Genomic DNA, 25047 nt, shown 5'->3' on the forward strand with positions numbered 1-25047 from the left:
GGCTCTGGGTGGAAAGATAAAATTTCCCACATATCTGGTGCACCGCAGTTCCGGCTTGCACCATTCCGCCTTCAGGCCTTCCTTGTCCTGTTATCTAAGCCTCTGACCACCTGGACCATCCTGAATTGGCCTGAAGCCAAAAGATAGCCTACACTGCCCTGCAGTGCTCAGATAATTTATGTCCACATTAACAGTCTACTCTGACCATGTGATTTTTAAATATGATTTAAAAATCATATTCATATGATTGCACAGAAAGGTATCCTAGCGGTGATTTCTTCTTTCTTTCTCTCTGCCCCAACCTCTGACTCCAGGGCTGATGGAAGGGGTTCTGAACACATCCCCAACTGGTTTATTTATAATCCACCCCTTATTTTTGGTTTTTTGAGACAGGATATCACTGTGTAGCCTTGGCTGTCCTGGAACTCACTCTGTAGACCAGGCTGGCCTCGAACTTGGAGATCAACTTACCTCTGTTTCCCAAGTGCTGGGATTAAAGATGGGCGCCACCACGTCCTGGCTTCCTCTTTCCCTTTAAAAGGGTGATCTACTGAAAATTCTATCTCTATGTCCTAAGTCTACTCACAGAGCTACAGCTGTGTATCGCCATGGTCACTTCCCTGTCAGAAAACCCTGGGAATCAAAGCCTTTCCTCTGCTTCCCTTTGTCAGGAAAGGAAAAACCCTAAAGCTGAAGAAGGGAGGCCATGACAAATTGGACAAAGCCAATAACTGTCCGCAGATCCATCACCCCTGCATCCGCCCTAACAGACACCTGCCAGAGGGTCTAGCCCTGCCTACCTTCACCAAGCCCTATACTGTGATGAGCCCAAACCCCCCAAGCTAGACTAGAGACCCGGTATTTTTCTAGTCTGTAGCTCCAGGTAAGAAGGCCAGGGCTCTCCCCACTCTCCCTCCGACCCTATGTTTTCCACACACTAACCTACACATTTCAGGATGGTAAAGCCGAGAGCAGTGTAGCCACCCCTCCCCGTAGCAGCATCAGCTTGCAGCAGCAGTCTCCTAAGGGCTCTCAGCTCAGTGCTAAGCGAGGTGCACATAAAGAGACGGGGCAGGGCAAGGGGTGCGGCTTGGTGGTAAAGCATTTGTCTTGCACGCATGATATCTTGGGTTTCAACCACAGACTCCTAAAAGGTAAAAGACAACAAGGAGGCCATGTTGAAGAGAGGGTAAGCGGAGGATGGGGAAGGGACATAAACTATGAGAAATAAGACTAGCATAGCCAAGGGGTGGAAGATCCGAAGGAAGTGGGGTAATCTAGGGGCCAGACAACTCCTCTTAATCAGAGGAGTTCGTGGTGAGAGGAGCGTCTTGGAGGAAGAATCAGGCAGAGACTGGCTCTTCCTCCAGGGACAGAGCAAAGACACTGGAACTTTGCCATTCCTCGATACAGACAAGGACAATTCCCTCTTCCACTGAGCTAGTTACTTGTGGGCTCTGAGTCACAGGTAAGGTATAGGGAGAGAAATCACTCAGGCTTTTTGAAAATCCTCTCATCTGCTACCACTGGAGTGGTGTGTGGGACAAGGAAAGCCACATGAGAACACTACCAGCTCCTCAGCTCTCGCTGATACAAGGGTCCATCCCAAGACTCTGCATCCATGGGGTACAACCAGTTGAAGATGGCTCTGGGAAGTCCCAGAGGCACAGGAGATCTGGAGCGCCTGCACTTCTGCTCGGCTCCACTCCTCACCTGGTATTAGGTTAATTCCCCAGGGCCAGAGAGACAGAGAGCATAGTGTGGTCTTAGGGACAGGAATGTCGCTGTGCCCCAAGCTGACCAGAGTCATTGTAGCACTATGAGCCCAGGAGTGGCTCAACAGGCAGGCAGTGTCTCTGGTGTGGATGTCTCCCCTGGGCCCAGGCACCAGCTGGCAGATGGCTGCCTGGTGCCTGGGAGTCCAGGAATCTGATCCTGATCCGGGCGATTCCTGCTCCCGGGAGGAACATGGGAAGGAAGATGGGGGTGGGGCACAGCTGCAACCCAGCTTGGAAAGTGAGTGCTAAGTATGGGGTCTGATGAAAAGAAGTTCCGGACTTCAGTGTTCCTCCTACACGGCTTGGATCCATTGTCCTTTCGCAGTCACTGGGTTGGTTATCAATCCCTGGGAGAGGTGACACAGACCCAAACCTGCCCTCTGGAAAAGCAGCTTGGCTTTCTGATCTGCATGGTCACCTGAGCCTGCTGTCCCTGGGGATCCTGCCTTTTGGAACTGACACCTAACAATAGTTTGAGTTAATAGATATAGCACACCTAAAGGGTGCCTGCTCACAGGCTGGACTGACATAGGCAGCATTTTGACTTATAATGATCTGCCTGCCAATGGTGAGACCCTAGAACAAGGTGACAATTAGTGTGGCCAGAGGCATGAGGTGCCAACAGTAGGATCTGGGATGCTAAGAGCTCTTATTTCCATGGCCTTCTCCTTCTTTAGCCCCCCAGGTCACTACCCTGTCTACTCGTTACTATTCCAGCTCTATATTTAAAAGAGAGACCTTTTCCTTTTCCCCACAACCTCTTATCTGCCGAGAGACTAGGGGTCCTCACCCCACATCCCCCACCAGCTCCAACAAACCAGTTTCTCAGAACCTTCATTTGCCTGCTCCCAGAACCTCCTAAGGCCTAATGTGCCAATTGGCTCCATGCCCAGCAGTTGATGTGTTCCTAGCAAGTTGCTTCCAACAGTAGGGGAAGCAGGCGTCTTTGTGGGATGGCTATATGGGAGCTGAGCCCAGGGCCAGCCAGAGCTACAGGAGGATGGTATGCCCTCCCTCACCTCCCTACTTAATCCACCCCCATCTGCTAAGCCTTAATTACCACAGAAGCAAACCTCAGAGCTAAGCCCTGGACTGAGGGCTGAACAGGGGCTTGGACCTGATGCTACACTATCTCCTAATGAGCGGCTCTGCCCTGTGGAGGGTGGAGGGGACCCGCTGGACAGCTTTACCTACCCTCTGCCAAATAGCTCTGGTCGCTGTCCAGGCCTCTTCTCTCCACCCTTCCTTTGACCTTCACGCGGGTCCTTCCTTAGCCACTGCAGGAGGGGCCTCCTCAGTGACCGACCCTTTCCCTGCCAATGGGGTTTGCAGCCTCCAGCTTCCGCTGCCTGGTGGATGTGGTCCCTGTGAAGAACGAGGATGGGGCTGTCATCATGTTCATCCTCAATTTCGAGGACCTGGCCCAGCTCCTGGCCAAGAGCAGCAGCCGCAGCCTGACCCAACGTTTGTTGTCACACAGCTTCCTGGGCTCTGGTGAGTGTTGTCAGTGGGTAACAGTACTGGGGGTGGGGAAGGGATTCAAGACCACCTCCCATCCCTGGCTGCTCTGACCCTGACCCTGGTTTCAGAGGGCTCTCACAGCAGGCCAAGCGGACAGGGGCCTGGTCCAGGCAGGGGCAAGTATGGAACTGTCAGCCAGATCCCGCAGTTCACGCTCAGCTTTGTGGAGTTCAACCTGGAGAAGCACCGCTCAGGCTCCACCACAGAGATTGAGATCATCGCTCCCCACAAGGTGGTGGAGCGGACACAGAATGTCACTGAAAAGGTCACGCAGGTATGGGTCTGCAGGAGAGCGGTGAGGGTGGGCGGGGTCAGAACCCCTGGGTCCCTTGGACCTCAGCTCTTTTAAGGTCATAACTAAGAAGGGAGATGTGACTTGTCCAACCTCTCCCTGCCCCCCACCTCACATCTTGGTCTGAGTCCCCAGCCTCGTCTTCTATAGTTTGAGTCAGATTCTTAAGACCTGAAGGCCTGGTCTGAGGCCACAGCCCTGAGGCCTGAAATCAGCAGAGGTTGGGGTGAGCAAGGCCTATGAGTACTTCCGAGGCCTGGAGATCCCAGAAGGATAGGAGGAGAAAACACACAGGCCACCTTGGGGCCAGCCTATGGTTCTGCAGTCACAAGGCAGGAGTGGTACAGAGGGTCAAGCCCATGCAAAGATGAGGAGAGGAAGGAGGGATGGGATGAGCCCTGCCCTGGTCCTGCTCCTTCCCTCTGCTTTTGGGACGATGGCCACTCCTTGCGTTGTATGCAAACAGTACACCTGGCAGGAGTGGGGTAGTGTCGGTGTCTCTAGCTAACTTTGGATCCTGGGGATCCATCTCTAAATGCCCCTCCTGTGCATCTTCTATTTGGCACATGTCCCTTACTGGGTCCTGGGTTTCATCTGACCCCGACAGTCCCTTCTAAGGGGCTTGTTGGCCTGATTCTTCCAGGGGCAATTGACTAGAACCCTGCTTGAGACTGGAGTCAATAGGATGCTGGCACTGGCACACTATGTGACCTTGACAAAGGACACCCCTACCTTTGGGCCTCAGAGCTCTCATATGCAGGAAAGAGTTAGGCCAAATGATCTCTGAGGACCCATTGACATTAAGTAGTGCCAGCTCAGGTGACAGAAGGGGACTTTGTTAAGCCGTAGAGAAGAGCCTAGGATACGGATGAGCAAGGGACTGCAGAGGGGACCATACAATCCATTTCCTGACCCTTCTCATCTGAAGCATAGCCAATGCCAGCACCAGCTATGGAGGAGACCATTTAGCCTCACAGACAGGACTAAGAAGAGGCCTGGCAGGGAGAAGAGCTCTGGTATCCAGGGGTGTGGCACCATGACCTCCTACTTTGCATCTGAGTTCAGCTACCAGGGATACTTTGGTGAGCCTTGGTTGAAAGCCCACATGGACCCAGATCTGGCTGGGTGAGGGGACATAGGTTACTGAGGTGACTATGGAGACAGGGCTACATATAGGGGTAGAGAAAAAAAGATCCCTGAAAATAAGAGGGTCCAAGTCAATGTAGGACCCCAAGTGGGTCCCTGAGGATGTAAAAGATGGGTGGAGGCTGGAAGCCGAGCAGGCAGAACACGGTGGCTCCCACTTAGGTGTCTGGTTGTCAAATCAGTACCATTTTAGGGAGAATCAGTCCTTAGATTGATTTCTTTTGTCCTATGATCCCATCTCTTGACTCTACAAGACCAGAGCCTAGAATGGCTGGTCTCCTTATAACAGCAGCGATGATGGAAGAGTCTGTGGGGATGGTCAACCCCACCACCATCCCATCCTTACTGAGACCGTGTCGGTCAGATGGTGGAGAAAGGATGAGCTAGGACAGCGGTTCTCAACCTATGGGTTGCGACCCTTGGGGGGGGGGGCGTGTCACACATCAGATATCCTGCATGTCAAATATTCACCTTATGACTTATAACAGTCACAACATTACAGTTATGAAGTACTGACAAAAGGATTTTACAGTCGGGGGTCACCACAACACAGGGAGCTGTATTAAAGAGGTGCAGCATTAGGAAGGTTGCAGACCACTGCCCTAGAAGCAGGCAGATACATCTTGTTTAACTACATTCCTATGCAGTCTGTTGTCCGTTTTACCCATGAGGGAACAGGGGATCACAGGTTACTAGGCTTGCTTCAAGGCACCAAAGAAACAAATGGCAGCCCTGGATATTTAGCCTGGAGTCTGGCTTCAAAAACACCTGCCCTTCCTGATTCCCCCAGCTGCTTTGCTTCGTGTTAGGCAGCTGGGAGTTGTCGGTTTCTGTCTTAGCAACCATCCATTGCTATAGTCTTGGAGGCACCGAGATGAGAAGAGGATGCTTCACAGATGGCAGTGACTCATGTGTGATGGAGATTTGGCTCTTTCCATGGGATGCTCTGAGAGTCGCCCCAGGGAGGAACCTCATTGGCCCTTAGGAATAAAGACTCTTCTGGAAGTGACTTGTTCCCATCAAGAATCCCAAACTTGGGTAGGGGCGTTAGCTCAATGGTAGAGAACTTGTCTGCCCTGTGTAATAAGGCCCTAGTTTTAATCCTTAGCACTAAAACTAGAACAAGCAAACAAGCAAGCAAGCAAACACCAATGGCCACCCAAAGCCTATTATAGACAACCAGCCCAGCAAGCTATCTCAACCCAGGTTTCCTTAAAACATACTCACCAGGCCTGGCCCTGCTCACCCCAAGAAGAGCTGTTTCTGGGAAAGTTTGTGAGCTACCAGAGATCAACCATGTGGCAGAGCCCCCTGCTCTCTCCCTCTGTCCTACCTCCTCCTGACATACCTGTCCCTCATGTGCCCTTCCTTTGTCCTTCTGCCTTTCATGACTGTGACAGTTCTCCTCCCTAGTCCTCCCCATAGACCGGTCTTCCTAGCAGTGGCTGTCCCCACTGACCACCCATGGCTTCCATCCCAGGTCCTGTCCCTGGGTGCAGATGTGCTGCCAGAGTACAAGCTGCAGGCACCGCGCATTCACCGAGGTACCATTCTGCACTACAGCCCCTTCAAGGCTGTATGGGACTGGCTCATCTTGCTCTTAGTCATCTATACAGCGGTCTTCACGCCCTACTCTGCTGCCTTTCTGCTTAGCGACCAGGACGACTCACAGCGTGGTACCTGCGGCTATACCTGCAGCCCGCTCACCGTGGTGGACCTCATCGTGGATATCATGTTTGTGGTGGATATTGTCATCAACTTCCGAACCACCTACGTCAACACTAATGACGAGGTGGTCAGCCACCCCCGACGAATCGCCGTCCACTATTTCAAGGGCTGGTTCCTCATTGACATGGTGGCTGCCATCCCTTTTGACTTGCTTATCTTCCGCACTGGCTCAGATGAGGTGAGCGTATGGGACCAGTGCCAGCAGCCATGCTGGCCCATCACTGATGTAGACAGCAATTGGAAGCAGAGGGGCTTCAAACATCTGCCATCTCTAGCTATATGCCTCCAGACCTGGGGACCATCCCTCTACTTAACCCACATACCTGTGGGTGATGTGAGAATGTTTCGTGCTATTCTGCCTTCGGGGTTCCCAACCACTGTCACCCCTGCCTGCCTGTCCAACAGAAGTTATTACTCCCCCAACCTTCCCCTTGAACCATTCTCAAGCCTGCTCCTTTCCCCTCCGCTCTCACTGAGCTGCCTACAGAGTAGACTTCATCCCTGCCTTGCTCCCAGGTTTTGTCCCCTCTACACAGGCAAGTCTCAGATCTCTTACCCAGCCCTGCCATTCCTCCCTCGGGACTTTCCATAGCCTTTGAAGTTAAAACCAAGATCTTCATGGATCCTCAGACCACTGGGGCAGCCATACACACCTCCCCAGACTCCTTTCTCACTGTCTGTCACCTCCCACTCTTCAGGTGCAAGGGTCATGGTTGATTTCCATATGGGCCATAGCACTTTATACCCCCATACCTCTGTGGTCCCGCACCAAAAACCTCCCTCCTCCCTCCTCCCTCCTCCCTCCTCCCTCCTCCCTCCTCCCTCCTCCCTCCTCCCTCCTCTTCTATTTGAGTATACTGTTGCTCTCTTCAGACACACCATTGCAGATGGTTGTGAGCCACCATGTGGTTGCTGGGAATTGAACTCAGGACCCTTGGAAGAGCAGTCAGTGCTCCTAACTGCTGAGCCATCTCTCCAGCCCCCTTCATTCTCAACGATGTACTCTATGCCATCTCTATGAAGCCTTCCCTGACCTGCTTCTGCAGACTTGATCTCTCCCTCCTTGCTCCCATGGGGTTTCTCTCCTAGCGACCCGAACATTGCTCTACACTTTGCCTGAGAAATCCTTGAGCTTCTTTCTTACATTTCACGGCCAAGTGCCTGCGGCTTTCCTGAGTGTTTGTGGGATGACTGTGTGATAACAAATAGAACAAACTTAAGCTTGAATATACCCTTTCGAGAGCTGACCCTGACTTTCTCTGTCCCTAGACCACCACCCTGATCGGGTTACTGAAGACGGCGCGCCTCCTACGGCTGGTGCGCGTGGCCCGGAAGCTGGACCGCTATTCTGAATACGGGGCCGCCGTACTCTTCCTGCTCATGTGTACTTTTGCGCTCATTGCGCACTGGCTGGCCTGTATCTGGTACGCCATCGGCAATGTGGAGCGACCCTACTTGGAGCCCAAGATTGGTTGGCTGGACAGCCTGGGCGCGCAGCTTGGCAAGCACTATAACGGCAGCGACCCAGCCTCGGGACCCTCTGTCCAAGACAAGTATGTCACCGCCCTCTACTTCACCTTCAGCAGCCTCACTAGTGTGGGCTTCGGCAATGTGTCACCCAACACCAACTCTGAGAAGGTCTTCTCTATCTGCGTCATGCTCATTGGCTGTGAGTGGGACTTTGGGTTATACAGGGTACTTCCCCAAAACAGCGGCATGCAGATTTGTGTATACGTGTGTACCACTCATAGACATTGCTCTAGGACAGGTCATTTACAGGACATAAAGAGCTCTTGTTTAAAAAAATTATTTTAAAAATTTAGATGGTGGTATATGCCTTTAGTTCCAGCACTTGGGAGACAGAGAGAGTTCGAGGCCAGCCTGGTCTACAGAGCTAGTTCCAGGATAGCCAGGGCTACAGAGGGGCCTTGTCTCAAAAACAACAAACAAACAAACAAACAAACAAACAAAAATAATGCAGATGGTAACAGGCCAGCCAACTCCTTTAAGCAAATCACAGAAGTTCAGGTCAAATTCTCTTAGGAGCCCAGTTTCCAGAGTAGAAGCCAAAGGTCTTAACCTGCTGGAGACCCACAGCTAGGAAGTCTCTAGCCCCAAGGTCAGCCCAGGGGTCGGCTAGAAGACCGAGAGCTCACAGTCTCTGCACAGAGCTTCCTGCCTTCCATAACACTTGCTTTCAGAACCCTAGAGATGGTGTGGAAATTTACACATTAGGTTGTCATGTTCAGAGTATTTAGAAAAACAAAAACAAGAAAAGGGGATGGGAGGGGTGATAACGAGAGAGAGAGAGAGAGAGAGAGAGAGAGAGAGAGAGAGTTAGTTTTCCCTGTATTATATTTTTGCAACTTGAAGGCGAAAACAAATCTGAATCTGAAAACAAAGCAAAACACCATCACCCTAGTTCTTTCCTCAAAAAAAGTCTAGCCTGAGTCCCGAAGAAGCCTGGGGGCACAAGCAGAGTGAGAAAGGCAGAAGGGCAGGTAGCCCAGGGGCTTTTGTCCCTTGTGTCCCATGTGCTATCACCATGGAAAAAGAGAGCCCTTCCCTGGGGTCCTGTCGAGATTAGGAGGTCAGGAGTCACCCGGGAACTCCTCCTTCTCATCTCGCCCCGCCCCCAGCACTTATGTACGCCAGCATCTTTGGCAACGTGTCGGCCATCATCCAGCGCCTGTACTCAGGCACGGCTCGCTACCACACTCAGATGCTGCGGGTCAAGGAGTTCATCCGCTTCCACCAGATCCCCAACCCACTGAGGCAGCGCCTGGAAGAGTATTTCCAGCACGCCTGGTCCTACACCAATGGCATCGACATGAACGCGGTGAGCCCTGCAGCCCTGATGGGGAGTGGGTGGGCCACCAGCTGCCTCATGCCCTAGGGGAGATCCAGAGCCCGGTGCAGTGTGCCCCCGCTCCCCACCCTTCTACCCAAACACAACACCCACAGCCCTTGCTGCGCCCGGAGAGACTCGCCATACCCCACACCCGCAGGTGCTGAAAGGCTTCCCTGAGTGCCTGCAGGCGGACATCTGCCTGCACCTGCACCGCGCTCTGTTGCAGCACTGCCCCGCCTTCCGCGGCGCCAGCAAGGGGTGCCTGCGCGCGCTCGCCGTCAAGTTCAAGACCACGCACGCGCCGCCTGGGGACACGCTGGTGCACCTGGGCGACGTGCTTTCCACTCTCTACTTCATCTCCCGCGGCTCCATCGAGATCCTGCGCGATGACGTGGTCGTGGCCATTCTAGGTGGGTCGGGTAGGGCTGACGAAGGGGCTTGAGGCTGGAGAGGCCCTACTGGGTCGCCTTCTTCCTAATGAGTATCCATAACAATGGTGTTGCTCAGATTCCTGGATGTTGCCAGGTAGTGGTGGCTCTTGTCTTCAGTCCCAGCACTCAGCAGGCTGATCTCTCTACAGAGCGAGTTCTAGGATAACCAGAGCTACACAGAGAAACCCTTTTTTGAAAAGCAAAACAAAACAAAACAACAACAGTAAAGATTTTTTAAAAAGATAAATATTAAGTTATTCATTGGGCAGGGACACCACACAGAACGCTGTGACAGCAGAGGTTACAGAACAACTTGTCTGTCCCTTCCACCTTGCAGATTCTGGCAATCACACTAGGTTGTCAGGGTTATAAAGCCCTTTAATTTACAGAGTCTTGCTGGCCTCAGAGAGTTTTAAACCCACCTCAAAGAATCCTTAATCCAGCTCTCTGCCTGTCAAGTGACCTTCAGCAAGTCACTTGACTTCAAGTCCTCTCTTCTATTTGCATCTTCCTAGCCCTTGACCCCAAGTCTCCATCTCTAACTTCAGTCATGTTGGTGGAGCCTGATCTCCATGACGGGTTCTCTCCCAGCCTGCTCTGCCCACCTTTCTCCATTACCCTGCCCTCAGTGCCTGGTTACTCGTGGCAGCTGGCTTTCTGCTTTCTTCTCACTTCACAGCCTCACCCGGGCCAGCCCCTTGCTCCTATAGCCTGAGCCTCAAGGGTCCCCAGAGATGTGTCCTAGCCCCCATTTCTCCTTAGAGCAAAACAGGCAGAGTGCTGGGAATATGGCCCAGTTGGTACAGTGCTTGTCTAAGATGCTCCGTTCATCAGGCATAGCGAGATACACTCGAAGCTAGCCTGGGCTCTACGAGAGCCTGTCAAAATAGATAGGTAGGCAGACAGATGGATGGATGGACGGACAGACAGATGGACTGATTGATTTTAAAAAGCCAAACCAAGTACAACAGATTCCAACTTGACACCATCACTTTCCCTCAAAGGCAGCCTTGTTCCCTGTCCTTCCACTGTCTGGGCTGAAGCCAACCACAGGAACAGCCTGCCAGTTTCCTGTCCTCTGCCCCCATCCAGTCACATACAGAGCGTTGTTTCCTTTACTGATAGTTATGCTTTCTGTACCAGCCTCCACTGGTCTGGCCCTCCCGGGCAGGTGTCAGGAGCTCCCTTCCTGAGGCCTCGCATCAGGCACATCCTCACTACTTCAGCCTCCCAACAGCCAAGGGTTACACATCTGCACAGATTCCTCGTCCACTCAGAACCCTTTGCTAGGTCCCTATGGGACAAAGGTAAACCCATGGTTCCACCCAATCGAGTCACCCTGTGAGTCCTGTCTCTGTCCCCTGGTACTCCGTGCCCAAGCTAGACAACTATTTCTCATCACCCCATGACTCCGCTCTTCTGTCACACTGCCATTCTGTCTCCAGAACCCATCCTGCCCCTGTCAAGGCAGATGCGGTCATTCTCCAGGCTGACCTACAGCATGGACTCCCCTGTGAGTACCTTCTCCCAAGCCACGTTACAAATGCCACCCACAGGGGACGGGTAATTAATATTAATAATTAAGAAGATGGTCCAATTTAAGTTCCAGTGAGAGACAAGAAATCCTCTCATCTTGTCCTGAGTAGAAGGAGACATTAGATCACAATTTTTCATGTGTTAAAAAGCGAAGGTCGATATCACATTACCTAGAAGATATCAATGTCGAGTTCAGAATGTCACGTGTGACCCTGGCAAGTCCCTTCTATCTCTGAGCCTCAGCCCCATCCTGTCCAGGAATGATTTTCCATCCTGTTCTCCTCTGCTGAACTATTAGTGTCCCTTGTACAGTGTTACAAGGCTGAGAAAGCTGGGCTTTCCTGGGGGCAGGAAGTGTCAAAGAAACCAAGGCCTATGGCACTTGTGACTCTGGTCTCTTTGCCCCCAGACGTGGCTATACAGGTCCTTTCCTCCTGGGGGTCTTGTCCTTCTCTTGGAATTTTATTCCTTCTGAAAGCCCTGCCTCCCTGCTCTCCTTGATCCCCTCATGGGCCAGAGCTCTTGGTTGCATCTGCTTCTAAGATACATTATTCTGTAACCTTGACAACCCAAGTACCTGCCTATTAGGGATTTGAGGGGCTCCTTGTGGGAGACTCTCATACTCATGTTTATATCCTAGTGCCAGCATAGCTCCTGGCTCTGCAAGGACCTTGTGCTTACATCAGCTAACTTGGCTGTCTACCCTGTGTCTACCCTGTGACCTCCATCTCTCCTTGTATCATGCATTGACCTACGCTGGGGCCTCTAGCTTAGAGGGATACTATCTTAAACATCACCACCTCTGCCCCTGCAAACAGTCCAGTGGAGTAGGTGACATTGTTATGCCCATCTGAGGGTTGAAGACACTCACAGACAGGGAGGTAGCTTCCCAGGGTTGCTCTGCCAGGGGCACGCTGGTTCCATGTTTGTACAATGGAGAGTAAGGAGACCAAGAAACAGAAGCTCCGGGTCCTACCTGGGAAAGCTGGGAGCTTTAGTCCTTGGATCCTCTGTCCCCTACTCCATAGTGTCAGTGGGTCAAGGGGAGCAGAAGGAAATTGAGCAAGGGACTTCTAGTGCCCCTGACTGCCTACTGTCCCCTGGCCAGAATGGGAACTGTACTGAAGGGTGTAGGCAAACCAAAGGGCCTTCTGGTGGGAGGTGGTTCTGAGAGGCTAAGACAAAAAGAGATCCTATGTTGTCGGGACAGAGCAGCTCTGGGGGAATTTTTGTGGAACTGCTGACTGGCCTCCCTCATCATGCCAGCACATGCAGTCCTGTCCTCAGACCCCCTCAGCACCAGGCCCCAGCTCGGTGGGATCTCTGAGGTGGGAGGTAGGAAGATCACAGTCAATGGGGCCCCGAGAGAAGGTCTTCATAAGGAAGCCAGACCCCGGAGGGACCACCATCCTTCTGGCTGGCAGGGAAGAATGACATCTTTGGGGAGCCTGCCAGTCTCCATGCCAGACCAGGCAAATCAAGCGCCGATGTGCGTGCCCTGACCTACTGCGACCTGCACAAGATCCATCGAGCAGACCTGCTGGAGGTGCTGGACATGTACCCCGCCTTTGCAGATACCTTCTGGAATAAGCTAGAGGTCACCTTCAACCTGCGGGACGTGAGTCTGGGCCTGTGGGGCCGGGGTTGCGATGGTTCACGGAGAGCTGGTTGTGGGTAGCACCCAGGCAGCCTGCTAAGGACTTGTTTTGCCTGGTTGAGGGACTCATCTGACCACTACCTCTTCCCTTCAACTCCTCGTGCATCCTTTGCTGGGATACTTCTGTACCCACTATGCACAAACACACCACTAACTATAGTGATGGCTCCCATTTAATGAGCAGCTACTGCGAGCTAAATCCTGGGCTTCTCTCGGGTTGTTTTAGTCCTGCCCTTGCGTGGGATTTTCTTATCGCCATTATCTAAATGAATAAACTGAGCACCGGAGAGGGTAAGTTAATTGGCCAGAGCCATATGGCTAGTAAAAGGCTGAGCCAAAATGTGGATTCAAATTGTCTGGCCTTAAAACGCAGGCTTTCACATCACAGGGCGCTAAGTTAAAAAGATGGGATCCCAGAGGACTCACGATGCCAGGCATGGGGGTGCAACTGCCTCTTAAGCTTATTACTCAGCAGTCCAGGAGAAATAAAACACCGCTCATTTAAAGAGGCAAAGCCACAAGGGCACGTAAGAGCCAATTTCCGGGGTACTCCAATGTCTTGGGGTTACTATTGCTGTGATAAAACACCATGACCAAAAACAGGTTGGGGAGAGAAGGGTTTATTTCATTACTGCTTGTAGTCCATCATCCAAGAAAGTCAGGGCAGGAACTTAAGGCAGGAACCTAGAATCAGGAGCAGATGCGGAGGCCATGGGGGATGCTACTCGCTCCCTTGTTCACATGACTTGCCCAGCCTGCTTTCATGTAGCACGCAGGACCACCAGCCCAGGGGTGGCACCCCCTGCCATGAGCTGGGTCCTCCCATGTCAATCGGGAAAACATGCCATAGGCTTTCCCTCGGTCCATCTGATGGCGGGGGGCGCTTTTTCTCAGTTGAGTTTCCCTCTTCCCAGATGACGTTAGCTTGTGACAAGTTGAGGTGAAACTAGCTATCACATCAAGTTTGCCAAGGAAGGTGGACATTACTTGTTCAATGGAAGTTCAGAGGTCTTCCTGGAGGAAGAGTCTGAAATCGGCCAGTAAGAAACACAGGGAAACACTGAACCTTGACCCCTGTCCCTCAGCTTCCAGAGAAGTGCTCTCACAGCCTAGGTGGCATACAGCTTCTAGACTGTGGGGCCAAGGTTGGTTGTCCCTCCCCATGCTGTAGCCTCTGTGACTCTCTGTTCCCTTGAACTGCATAAGAGGTCCCCCCCCCACAAAGCACCCTGCTTTGTTGGACTCACTACTGGGAGCCAGCTGGTGGCCTTTGTGTCCAGTGGATGGACACTCGGGTAGAAGGGAGATGGTTTTCATGGTCTTAATTAGCCAGAGTCAACTGTAGCCCCACAGTGCCCTGGAGTCTCATGGTACCAGAAAGGTTGTAGACAAAAATGCTACCATGGGTAGCGCTAGAGTGGACTGAAGATTCCTGACCCAGTGTTCACCAAGAGACACTTCTTACCGACTGTCCCATGCTGGGGTGTGGGCCACTAGGACAATAGAGAAAAGGCAGGCAGGGAGGAGCCCGGCTGCCATCCACCCTCAAGGCTCGCTGCTCTTAAATCTGCCTCCCAAGACTTTCCCGGGGGATTCTACTTGGTTACGTGGGCTAAGGTCATCACCTCCAGGCCTGTTGACCTGCCTGCGAGCCTCTTAGGAAAGAGTCTGCAGGAAGCTTCCAAGTTTCCCTGGGGTGTCTACATGCCTGTTTCTACTTTCTCACTCAGCCGGTGACAAGGGTCACAGAGGGGACCTTGGGGACAGGGAGGAACAAAGAAAGAGACCCTGTCCCAGCCCTGGTCCCTGTCACTTGTTGCTCTTGTTCCCTACAAGGCAGATGGGGGTCTCCACTCAACACCCCGACAGGCCCCAGGCAACCAAGACCCCCAAGGCTTCTTCCTCAATGACAGCCAATCAGGTGAGTCCAGCCAGCCCCTACCCAGGAGTCTTGTCCAGCCTTTATCCCCTTCTAATGTCCCCACTATTCTGAGTCTCCTTGAAGAGGGTGTGTCAGCCACTAGGCGATAAGGAAAAATTCTTCCTTGGGCAAAGAGATAGTAGCTTTTATCTTTTTCTCCAACCCTGCTGGCCTGTATCCTATGAGTCAGAGAGGGAGAGCTCATTAGCTGCCGGGTGCTTCTTTCAGGGATGGGTACTAGCCAAGTGCCTGAGGTCCTGTATCAAGGTACTAGTTGCTGGGTGCTTCTTTTGAGGGTGGGTACTAGCCAAGTGCCTGAGGTCCTGTATCAAGGTACTAGTTGCTGTGTGCTTCTTTGAGGGTGGGTACTAGCCAAGTGCCTGAGGTCCTGTATCAAGGTACTAGTTGCTGGGTGCTTCTTTTGAGGGTGGGTACTAGCCAAGTGCCTGAGTTTCTGTATCAAGGTACTAGTTGCTGGGTGGTTCTTTTAAGGGTGGGTACTAGCCAAGTGCCTGAGGTCCTGTATCAAGGTACCAGGAGATTCCTGTCCCTCTCCAGACTTTGCTCTATGAGCAATAAGACCAGAGCTAGAAGTCCTCACCCCTATCACTCCATTGAAGTTGAAGCTCCCAACTCCCCTCCCACGGATATTCCAGTTGGGGTCTGAAAGCCAGACCTCCGTAGGAACAGGACCTTGTCCTCAGAGCACCCAGGCAAGGAGAGCCACTCCTTATACTGTGTTCCCGAGACAAGAAGAGGGAGCAACACGGGCTTTGGTGAGAAGGGGCAGGCCTGTGGAATCAGATGTAGCAAAGGTTGTCCCCTTCCTTCCTGAAGGTGCTGCCCCTTCCCTGAGCATTTCAGACACATCTGGGCTTTGGCCTGAATTGCTACAGCAAATGCCCCCAAGTCCCCCAAACCCACGAGAGAAGCTGGATTGCTGGCCTCGGGAGCTAGGCTTTAAGTTAGAACAGCTCCAAGCCCAGATGAACAGGTGAGAACCCCCTTCCCCCCCCCCCCCCCGCAAGGGTGGGGTGCTGCAAGGGAGTCAGCTGGGTGTGGGCGCCACCTCCTGGTAGCGTAGGGGCATCGCTGGGTGCCTGGCTGGGTTTTAGAATAGGATCCATTTAGGTTAAGTTTCTAATTCTGTATCCCTAAGCGTAAGACCTAGCATGGCTTCCCCCAGCAAACTCTAGGACATACTAAGGAAGCTTCTTGTGGGGGGAGGGAAATATATCCATGTGCAGAAACAAATTTCAGAGGTTCTTGGAAAGATGGATTGCCTGTGGATGGCACAGAGAAAGCTTGAAGGCAAAGAGGGTTAAAATCATAGCTGTGTAGCAGCTCATAAGTTAGAATGTGAGCAAGCTCTGAGCTTAACAGCTTGGTGCCTCAGTTTCACCATACGATAAAATGGGTACAATTAGAATATACCTACATTAAAGCTTCATTAAGACTGAATGTGGTATGTACCATGCCTACCCCCTGGCGTCATGAAAGACAGTATGTGCTAAGTGGGCAAGGCTGTGTGGATCCTAGTGGGAAAAATTGCTTCAGGCAGGCCCCAGGCTACCATTTCACTCAACAGGAAGAGGTCGGGTCACAAACTCGAGAGGTATCTTTGACATCTGAGCTGCTCCCAGAACCCTGACTTTGACCATGGTGCTTTGTCTGGCAGACTGGAGTCCCGCGTGTCGTCAGACCTCAGCCGCATCCTACAGCTACTTCAGCATCCACAGGGCCACCCCGGCTACATCTTGGGGGCCCCTGCCTCCAGTGACCTGGCCTTGTTTCCTGAAACTTCAGTGACTCAGAGTTCAGAGTCGATGCTTCTGGTGGGACATCTGCCCTCTGCACAGGTGAGGGGATCCCAGGGTCTCCCTGAAGGCAGCTGCCTGATTCCCTGATGATGCTCAGCCTCAGGGTGTCTGTGGCAGGGTAAGAAGCTGTGTCTTCTGCTGCCCAGTTTATGCTTGACATCGCCCAACTGGGGCAGCCTAGACAGGTGCTGGCAGAGCCCTCTCGGTGATCACAGACTCCACAGCTTGGGGAGATCTAACAGGACCCTCAGGTCCCCCCAGTTCCCTGAGGAGGAGCAGTTGGAGCTCTTTCCGGTTCCCATCCCAGAGCTCAAAGTGGATCAATATCCAGCTTAGGGGCCTGGGACAGATGGCTCAGTTGGGAACGGGCTTGCCATGCAAGTGTGAGGACCTGGGTTCGACCCCCACCACCCATGCTAAAAGCTGGGCATGGGAGTGTACACTTGTCATTTCAAGGCTTGGGGTGGGGGGGCGGGTAAAGACAAGTGGATCCCTAGGGTCCACTGGCCAGCTAGTCTAGTCTAATTGACAAGCCCTAGGTCACAAATGTTATTCGACGCGTTCTCACGACCGGCCAGGAAGAACACAACAACCAGAATCTTCTACGGCAAAGCTTTATTGCTTATATCTTTATCGGGCCAGAGTGTAAGAAGCAAGAGAGGGAAGCAAGAGAGAGCAAGAAGCAAGAGAGAGAAAACGAAAACCCCTTCCCTCTTTAAAGAGAACAACCATTGCCTAGGGCGCATCACTCCCTGATTGGCTGCAGCCCATGGCCGAGCTGACGTTCACGGGAAAAACAGAGTACAAGTGGTCGTAAATACCCTTGGCTCATGCGCAGATTATTTGTTTACCAACTTAGAACACAGGATGTCAGCGCCATCTTGTGACGGCGAATGTGGGGGCGGCTTCCCACAGTTCCCCCTTTTTCTTTTAATAAGAGCAAATAGGCCACCCATATTAATGAGAGTGGAGATAGAGGTCAAATCCCCAGTGTGTAGGTAAAGGAGCCATGTACAGGATTAGCTCTTAGGCTCACAGGCTTTTACCCAGAGCAACCCTGACCTGCTCCCGTGTCGTTTTGCCTGGGGGAAGGGAACTAGGACACTGAACCTTCATGAAAGATGACATGTCTCCCTAGAATAGGCTCATATATGCCGCAGAGCCTTTCCATTGCAGTGCTTAGCCTTGCAACTCTCTCGGGCTGCTGAAGCGCACTCACTCTATCTCGTGCAATGAGACTAGCCTCGTGAGATATAAGAGCTGAGTGGCCAGCGACCTATTGCCTAAGCATAGATATATCAGGGGAAGCTCCATGTTCTAGTCCTGCAAGCGCCTGGGCAATAACCACCTTGTCTCTCTTAGTTTGGGCCTTAAGCTTACAGACCAATCAAAGAAGCAACACTAATCCACAGCAAAGTGTATCTCCAAATAATATTAATCCCACCCAATTTTTTAAAGAAAGAAAATGCTGAGGAGATCCAATTGGGTAATCCTTTGGTCAGCAACAGGTCCAAGCGCGTGGAGTTGACCTGAAGTCTCAATTCTCGAAGGATCTGTTTAAATTCAGCCATCCAATTCTGTAACATATACTGAAAAAGACTTTTTGACAAATTAGCTGTCCTAGTAAATTTAACATACTGAATGGAAATAACACACAATCCCGGAAACTTTTGTTCACATCCCTGCTGAGTTATTTGTCATAATACATCCAGTTGTTTCTGGACAAGATCTATGAGTTGATTAACCAGCATGAGACCTCTCTGTATCTTGACATTAGCTGAGGCCTGTTCATCTATGACTGTAGTCACTGAGGCTGACAAAGTGTTAATGGTGTCAGTCATCTGGACCTGTCCAGACAGAACCAAGGCTGTCTGAATTAAGGCCAAACCCAGTTCCCAGTTAGTGGTAAAAAAACAGGAGAATACTTGAGCATTATACATCACCGTCATTGGGAGTGGAAATGTCGACATTATCCCCCAACGCTGCTCTCTCTTTATTATTGACGCCCTGGACATCACCAAGACGAGGGACATTAGTATTCCCTTGGTCAGTCTGGATTTTTCGGGTGAGTCTTTCTGGTAACCAAAATGGGTTGTCTTCATTCTGTGGGAAAACACAGATAGCTCCCCTGGATCTTATCAAGATAGGATCCGGGCCATACCATTTATTATCAAGGACATTTTTCCATTTAACCATCTCATTGGGCCTATCTGGCTCTGAACAATGACGTTCAGCCGCAGTATGGCCATGAGCATCAATATTTAAAAAATTGAGTGTAAAGAGTGCCAAAGACACCGACACTCTTGGTGCTCGGGGTACAGTCTCCTCAAAAGTTCCCCTCTTCTGTTTTATAAGATAGGCTTTGAGGGTGCGATGCGCACGCTCAACAATACCCTGTCCTTGAGGGTTGTATGGAAGTCCAGTCAGGTGGGTTACGTCCATCTGACGGCAGAACTGCTGAAATTTTTGCGACGTATAAGCTGGTCCATTATCAGTCTTAAGGAGTCTGGGTTTCCCCCAAGCACTCCATGCCTCAAGACAATGTTGAATCACATGTGAGGCTTTTTCTCCAGTTAACGGAGAGGCAAACATGATGCCAGAACATGTGTCAATGGACACATGGAGATATTGAAGTTTTCCAAAGGAAGAAACATGTGTAACATCCATTTGCCAGACCTGTAGAGGTCGAATACCGCGTGGGTTAATTCCCACATGAGGAACTGGCAAGAACTCACAGCAGCTTTGACATTGAGTAACAATGTCACGGGCTTCTTTTCTTGTCAAGGAGAAACGACTGCGTAATGTTTCAGCCGTCACATGAAAATTATTATGAAAATTTCTTGCAGCCTCTACCGGGGATGATAGGGCAGCAGCCACCACTTTAGTGGCCTTATCTGCCAAATCATTTCCCAGAGCCATGGGGCCAGGTAGGCCTGAGTGGGCTCTAACATGAGTAATATAAACAGGAGATCTTCTAGATAACAAAACTAATTGTATCTGCTGAAAAATATTGGCAACTCTACTGGAAGGCTTAATCACTCCAGCCACTTCTAAAAGATTTACTGCATTAACCACATAATAGGAATCTGACACAATATTAAGGGGTTTTAAAAAGGTTTTTAAAACTTCTAAGACCACTAAACATTCTACCACTTGAGGTGAATTTTCATTATACTGTTTGGATACCACTTTACCATTAGCCACATAGGCACCTATGCCAGTTTTTGATCCATCAGTATATACCACAATCCCATTTTTAAGTGGGTTTCTTACTGTTATTTGTGGAAACACAACAGATTGATTTTGGGCAAACTGTAAGATTGGATGTTTTGGATAATGGTTATCTATTTTTCCTGAAAAGGAGGTAACTAAAACTGCCCAATCATTAGATGCGGCTGCCAAGGTTTGAACCTGTGCAGCGGTATAAGGTACAATTAAAAGATATGGACTTTGCCCAAAGTGGGTGATTGCTGCTTTTAGGCCTTTAAGGGCAAGCTGTGCAATTGCATCAGGATACCAATCTATTATTTTAGCTGGGGATACGTTTGGATGGATCCACAACAATGGCCCATTTTGCCACAAAACTGCAGTTGGCAATTGTGCTGTCTTAAAGACACACAAACTGAAAGGCTGCGAATCCTCAATACGTTGTAATTGTGCATTCTGTAAGGCCTTTTCCACTTTTTGTAAGGCCTGGTTAGCAGCTAGAGTAAGAGTCCTAGGGGAGGAGATATGAGGATCTCCTTCTAAAATACTAAACAAAGGCCTTAACTCAGCGGAAGGAATCTTTAAAAAGGGTCTGAGCCAATTAATATCTCCCAACAGCTTTTGAAAATCATTTAAGGTATGGAGGTGATCTCTTCTTATCTCTACCTTTTGGGGCACAATCTTATCTGGGGACACCACAGAGCCCAAGAATTGTCCTGTATCAGAAATTTGGACCTTTTCTGTGGCTATCTGTAAACCCCACTGACTTAAAGTTTTAAGTAGAAAAGGATATGCCTTTTGTAGCATGGTAAGGTCTTTATGGCACAGGAGGATGTCATCCATGTAAAGGAGCAAAATTAAAGAGGGGAATTGTTCCCTCACTGGCAAAAGAGCTTCTTGTATATAAAGCTGGCACATTGTAGGACTATTGGACATTCCCTGTGGTAAGATCTTCCATTGATACCTCTTATCAGGTTCAGCAGAATAAGCTCTCTGACCCGTTAACAAGTCAAAAGTCCAATCTCTCTGCTCTGGAGTTAAAGCAGCAGCGTTTGCTCGGGCCTGCGCCTGTGCCGCTTCGTGCCAAAGCGCTTTCCATTCCATATATTTGCCCATACTAGGAAGAGCGGCTTTTACAACCGTCTGCCAATCAGCAGGCGTTAGTGCCATACCAGCGAGCCTGTCTAACTGCACCAAGGTGAAATTAGCATTGGTTCCGTATTTACGAACCGACTCGGCAATTTCCTTAATCTGTACGTATTCTACCGGAGCGTGGACACGCCCACCCTCGGCTCCTTCAAAGACTGGAAATGCCTGTTCTATTTTCTTTTGTTCCTCTCGGGGAATGAATGAGTCTGCGCACTGCCTCTCTGCGCACTGCCCCTCTGCGCATTGCTGACGCACTACGGGCTGACGCACTACGCAGGGCGGGGACTCCGCATAGGGCGGGAGTGCACCTGGTAGCCGATTGCCCTGAGGCCAATTAGCAAACTGGCCTTCGCCAGCCGCTTTTGGCTTTTTCCTTAAATGACTAGTTAGCACTTTACTTGGCGGCTGGTATCCTTTTCTTTCATAATGAGCCGCTTTTTTCTCCCAGTCTGTTTCCTCAGAGGAGGATTCTTCACTTGCTTCAGAGTTACTAAGAGCTGGCTTCCTGAGCTCATCTAGTGACGAGTATCTCCTAGAGACCTCCGCTAATTGATCTTTTTTCTTTTCTTTTTTCTTTTTCTTCCTTCTAATCTCTCCCCAGGTATTCCTACCTGACCTTAACTTTTCCTCGGGTTCAAGACCCTTGGAAAGGCCTGTATACTTACCGTTTCTCCTTGCTCCTACTCTCTCTCCCCGCTTTACTTCTGATAGACTGTCCTGAATTTCCTCTAGAATTTTCAGCCCTATCTTAAGCACTATATAACATGTGAAAAGGAACAAAAGGGCTCCTAACACCAGAAAAAATTCAAGGCCAAACCTAACTTGTAAAGCCATTTTCCACTTTACTTCTGATAGACTGTCTTGAATTTCCTTAGAAAGTTCAAGATCAGACTTACCTCGTTCCCCAGCTGAAAAGTTCTGAATTCATACAGTTGAATCCTTCTTAACAGTCTGCTTTACGGGAACCTTTATCACCGTCGTTCCCCAGCTGATGAGTTCTGAATTCGGCAGTTGAATCCTTCTCAACAGTCTGTGTTACGGGAACCTTTATAAACGTGATCCGTAGTTCTGCTTCTGAAATGAAGTATCCCTCCTGCGCCAGTCCGGAGTTTTTTCTCGTCCCGGAATTCGGCACCAATTGTTATTCGACGCGTTCTCACGACCGGCCAGGAAGAACACAACAACCAGAATCTTCTACGGCAAAGCTTTATTGCTTATATCTTTATCGGGCCAGAGTGTAAGAAGCAAGAGAGGGAAGCAAGAGAGAGCAAGAAGCAAGAGAGAGAAAACGAAAACCCCTTCCCTCTTTAAAGAGAACAACCATTGCCTAGGGCGCATCACTCCCTGATTGGCTGCAGCCCATGGCCGAGCTGACGTTCACGGGAAAAACAGAGTACAAGTGGTCGTAAATACCCTTGGCTCATGCGCAGATTATTTGTTTACCAACTTAGAACACAGGATGTCAGCGCCATCTTGTGACGGCGAATGTGGGGGCGGCTTCCCACACACAAAAGCAAGACAGACATCTCCTAATCAACAACATCTGAGACTGATCACTGGCTTCCACATGTACTTGACTTATGCATGCATGCACTGGTGCACACACACGCACAACACACACACACACACACACACACACACCACAATGAGAAAATATCCAGCCCGACCTGGAGATAGGGGTGGGACTCCATACACAATATACCCTCTTTCCTTTTGCCTTTCTCCCAGACCCTAAGCTATGGTGATTTGGACAAACATATCCGGATGCCCAGGAATTTCTCCCCCAGGATACCTCACGTGGCCGCGGCAATGGACAAATCTCTGGTGCCGTCCTCAGAACAAGAGCAGCCCAAGGGGCTCCTGTCACCTCTGGCCTCACCTCTGTGTCCCCTGGAAGTACAGGGACTGGGTGGTCCCCACTTTTCCTCCCTCCCTGAACACCTCAGCTCCGTTCCCAAGCAGCTGGAATTCCAGAGACACGGTTCAGATCCTGGATTCACAAGGAGTTAGGCCCTTTAGACCCCGGGATAAAAGCTACCATGAGGGAATTTAAATACAGCGAGGTGAGAGTTAAGCCCCCTTCCATGGAGGGCCAGACAGCTCTCCCATAAAACTCTGAAAACCATTTTCTCTGAAAAACTGCAGACTGCTGAACCAGGTGACCAGGATGGCCTGAGCAGAGAGGCCTGGGACTTGGCCCAGCCTCCCTGGGAGTCCCTATAGTCAGCAAGCCAGGCAGAGGGCTGCTCAGGGGTAGCTCACAGGATGTAAGAGTCAGTGGAGAAGAGAGATGCTTCGGGTCTTCGGGAGAGTCTTGCTTGGGGCCGCACATGATCAGAACCACCCTCTGCCTCCAAAGCTCAGACCCAAGGCCAGGGTTGACCAGATCTTTACCAAAAGCCTCTAATATGGCTGGAATTAGAGGTTTCCTCTGTGGTGGACATAAAAGAAAGAGCTGCAGCCCTCAGCCCCTCAGCCCCCGAGAGTCCCATAACGATATCTGGGACATGCAGTACCACATAACTAATAAAGCCTTGAACATTTCATGTTGGGCTAGGTGTGTAACCCACCCGAACATCCTCAGGTCCGTGCCTATGCTGGGACCTTCTCCAAACCCTTCCCGCACCCAACCTGTTGGAGACCTGAAGGTGTCTCAGCTAGGAGCAGGGGCTCCACAGCCTGAAGCTGTCTCCAGCTGAAGGGAAACAGACTCAGCCTCCTAAGTGTCCACAGAGAATCATGGCCAGAGACGGTGTTTGTCCAGCCCTCCACCATCCTCTCCTGCACATGGTTGTCCTTCTAACCCGTAGAATAGCCTTAGGAAGTTGGTTTTACTATCCTCATATGAAAGGTCTTGGGTCAGTAGCAGAGAGACTATGGCACTTACCAGAGTGTGAGCAGGCCTTCTGGGCACGTCAGTATTTGCTTTCTGCTCTGGTGATGTGTTCCGGTTAGAAAAACATGTGTGCTCCCATATGTAAATGACATTTCAATAAAAAGTTAAACTCAACACACTAGAAAAAGGAGAACACGGTTTCAACCCACACTGCCTCGCTTGAGAGACCTGTTAAAACATCGTTGCTTGTCAGATAATTCTAATCTGTCCTCCTCAGCCCATTTTTCCTTCCTTTTGCAATTTCTATTTGATGCCCCAGAGTCTGTTAGTGAGTTTATGAGCACACATTCGCAAGTGTTTATACAAGCTAAAACGTTAAAGTTAACTTTTCTGTTGGGCGTGGTGGCGCATGCCTTTAATCCCAGCACTCAGGAGGCAGAGACAGGCGGATTTCTGAGTTCAAGGCCAGCCTGGTCTACAAAGTGAGTTCCAGGACAGCCAGGGCTATACAGAGAAACCCTGTCTCGAAAAAACAAAACAAAACAAAAAAGACCTGTTCCGTAAAATAGATAGATAGACCTCCGCTAAGATTGTACTACAAGACCATTATTAACCCACTGAAAAATCAGAAATGATGTAACCAATAGAAAACTATGGACCAAATTTCCTGATATGCACAGAAATAAAACGTTTCAATAAAATACACACCTAGGTATCCAGTTAATTTTCTTTTAACTTTTATTATTTTGAAACAGATTCTCAACTAGCCCAGGCTGCCTCTAATTGGCTCTGTAGCCCAGGATAAGAGTGACTTTCTGGTTCTCCTGACTCTACCTCCCAAGAGCTGGATTAGAGGTGTGTAACACCATGCCTAGGCTCTATGTAAAAATAAAAGTGCCCAGTAGACTTGTTCATACAGGTGGCCATTACTAAAAGATGGTTGATAAGTGTATACTATTGTCCCTCAAGGCTTCCAAGTGTTTGTATCCATTAAAAATTGTATTTTACAGACTGGAGAGGTAGGATAGCCCTATGGGCACTGGATGCTCTTGCAGCAGACCTGGGTTGGATTCCCATCTGTAACTAACTCCAGTTCCAGGGGATTGAATGCCTCTTCTGACCTCCGTGGGCAACTGTTCACATGTAGTACACTTACTTATACTCGGGCACATAC

At 50.4% G+C, this 25047-nt stretch overlaps 1 protein-coding gene and 1 long non-coding RNA gene across 19 annotated transcripts in view; one reads left to right on the forward strand and one right to left on the reverse strand.

The window, feature by feature from the left end:
- Nucleotides 1-9723, reverse strand: part of Gm35971 — a 26368-nt gene extending 16645 nt beyond the window's left edge. For 3 of the 5 annotated variants that reach the window (XR_880254.3, XR_389081.4, XR_003949782.1), the window contains exons 1-2: nt 9461-9723; nt 2973-3143 (exon numbers count right to left, since the gene is read on the reverse strand). This is a non-coding gene — a long non-coding RNA (predicted gene, 35971). Of the gene's footprint in view, nt 1-472; nt 1148-2972; nt 3144-9460 lie in introns of those variants that run through there. The other 2 variants (XR_880253.3, XR_389082.2) reach the window with 2 other exon arrangements.
- Nucleotides 1-24578, forward strand: part of Kcnh6 (potassium voltage-gated channel, subfamily H (eag-related), member 6) — a 27552-nt gene extending 2974 nt beyond the window's left edge. The window contains exons 1-12 of one of the 14 annotated variants that reach the window (XM_006532551.4): nt 2644-2781; nt 3111-3272; nt 3368-3573; nt 6218-6643; nt 7735-8134; nt 9105-9304; nt 9474-9726; nt 12708-12901; nt 14777-14861; nt 15699-15855; nt 16540-16720; nt 22766-24578. In XM_006532551.4, the coding sequence (XP_006532614.1) occupies nt 3173-3272; nt 3368-3573; nt 6218-6643; nt 7735-8134; nt 9105-9304; nt 9474-9726; nt 12708-12901; nt 14777-14861; nt 15699-15855; nt 16540-16720; nt 22766-23047 (2484 nt within the window). In that variant the 5' untranslated portion in view covers nt 2644-2781; nt 3111-3172 and the 3' untranslated portion in view covers nt 23048-24578. The other 13 variants (XR_388374.3, XR_003949357.1, XR_388373.3 and 10 more) reach the window with 13 other exon arrangements.
- Nucleotides 24579-25047: the final 469 nt, after the last annotated feature.

Source organism: Mus musculus, chromosome 11 (genome assembly GCF_000001635.26).
Source record: "Mus musculus strain C57BL/6J chromosome 11, GRCm38.p6 C57BL/6J".
In the NCBI taxonomy this organism is placed as follows: Eukaryota; Metazoa; Chordata; class Mammalia; order Rodentia; family Muridae; genus Mus; species Mus musculus.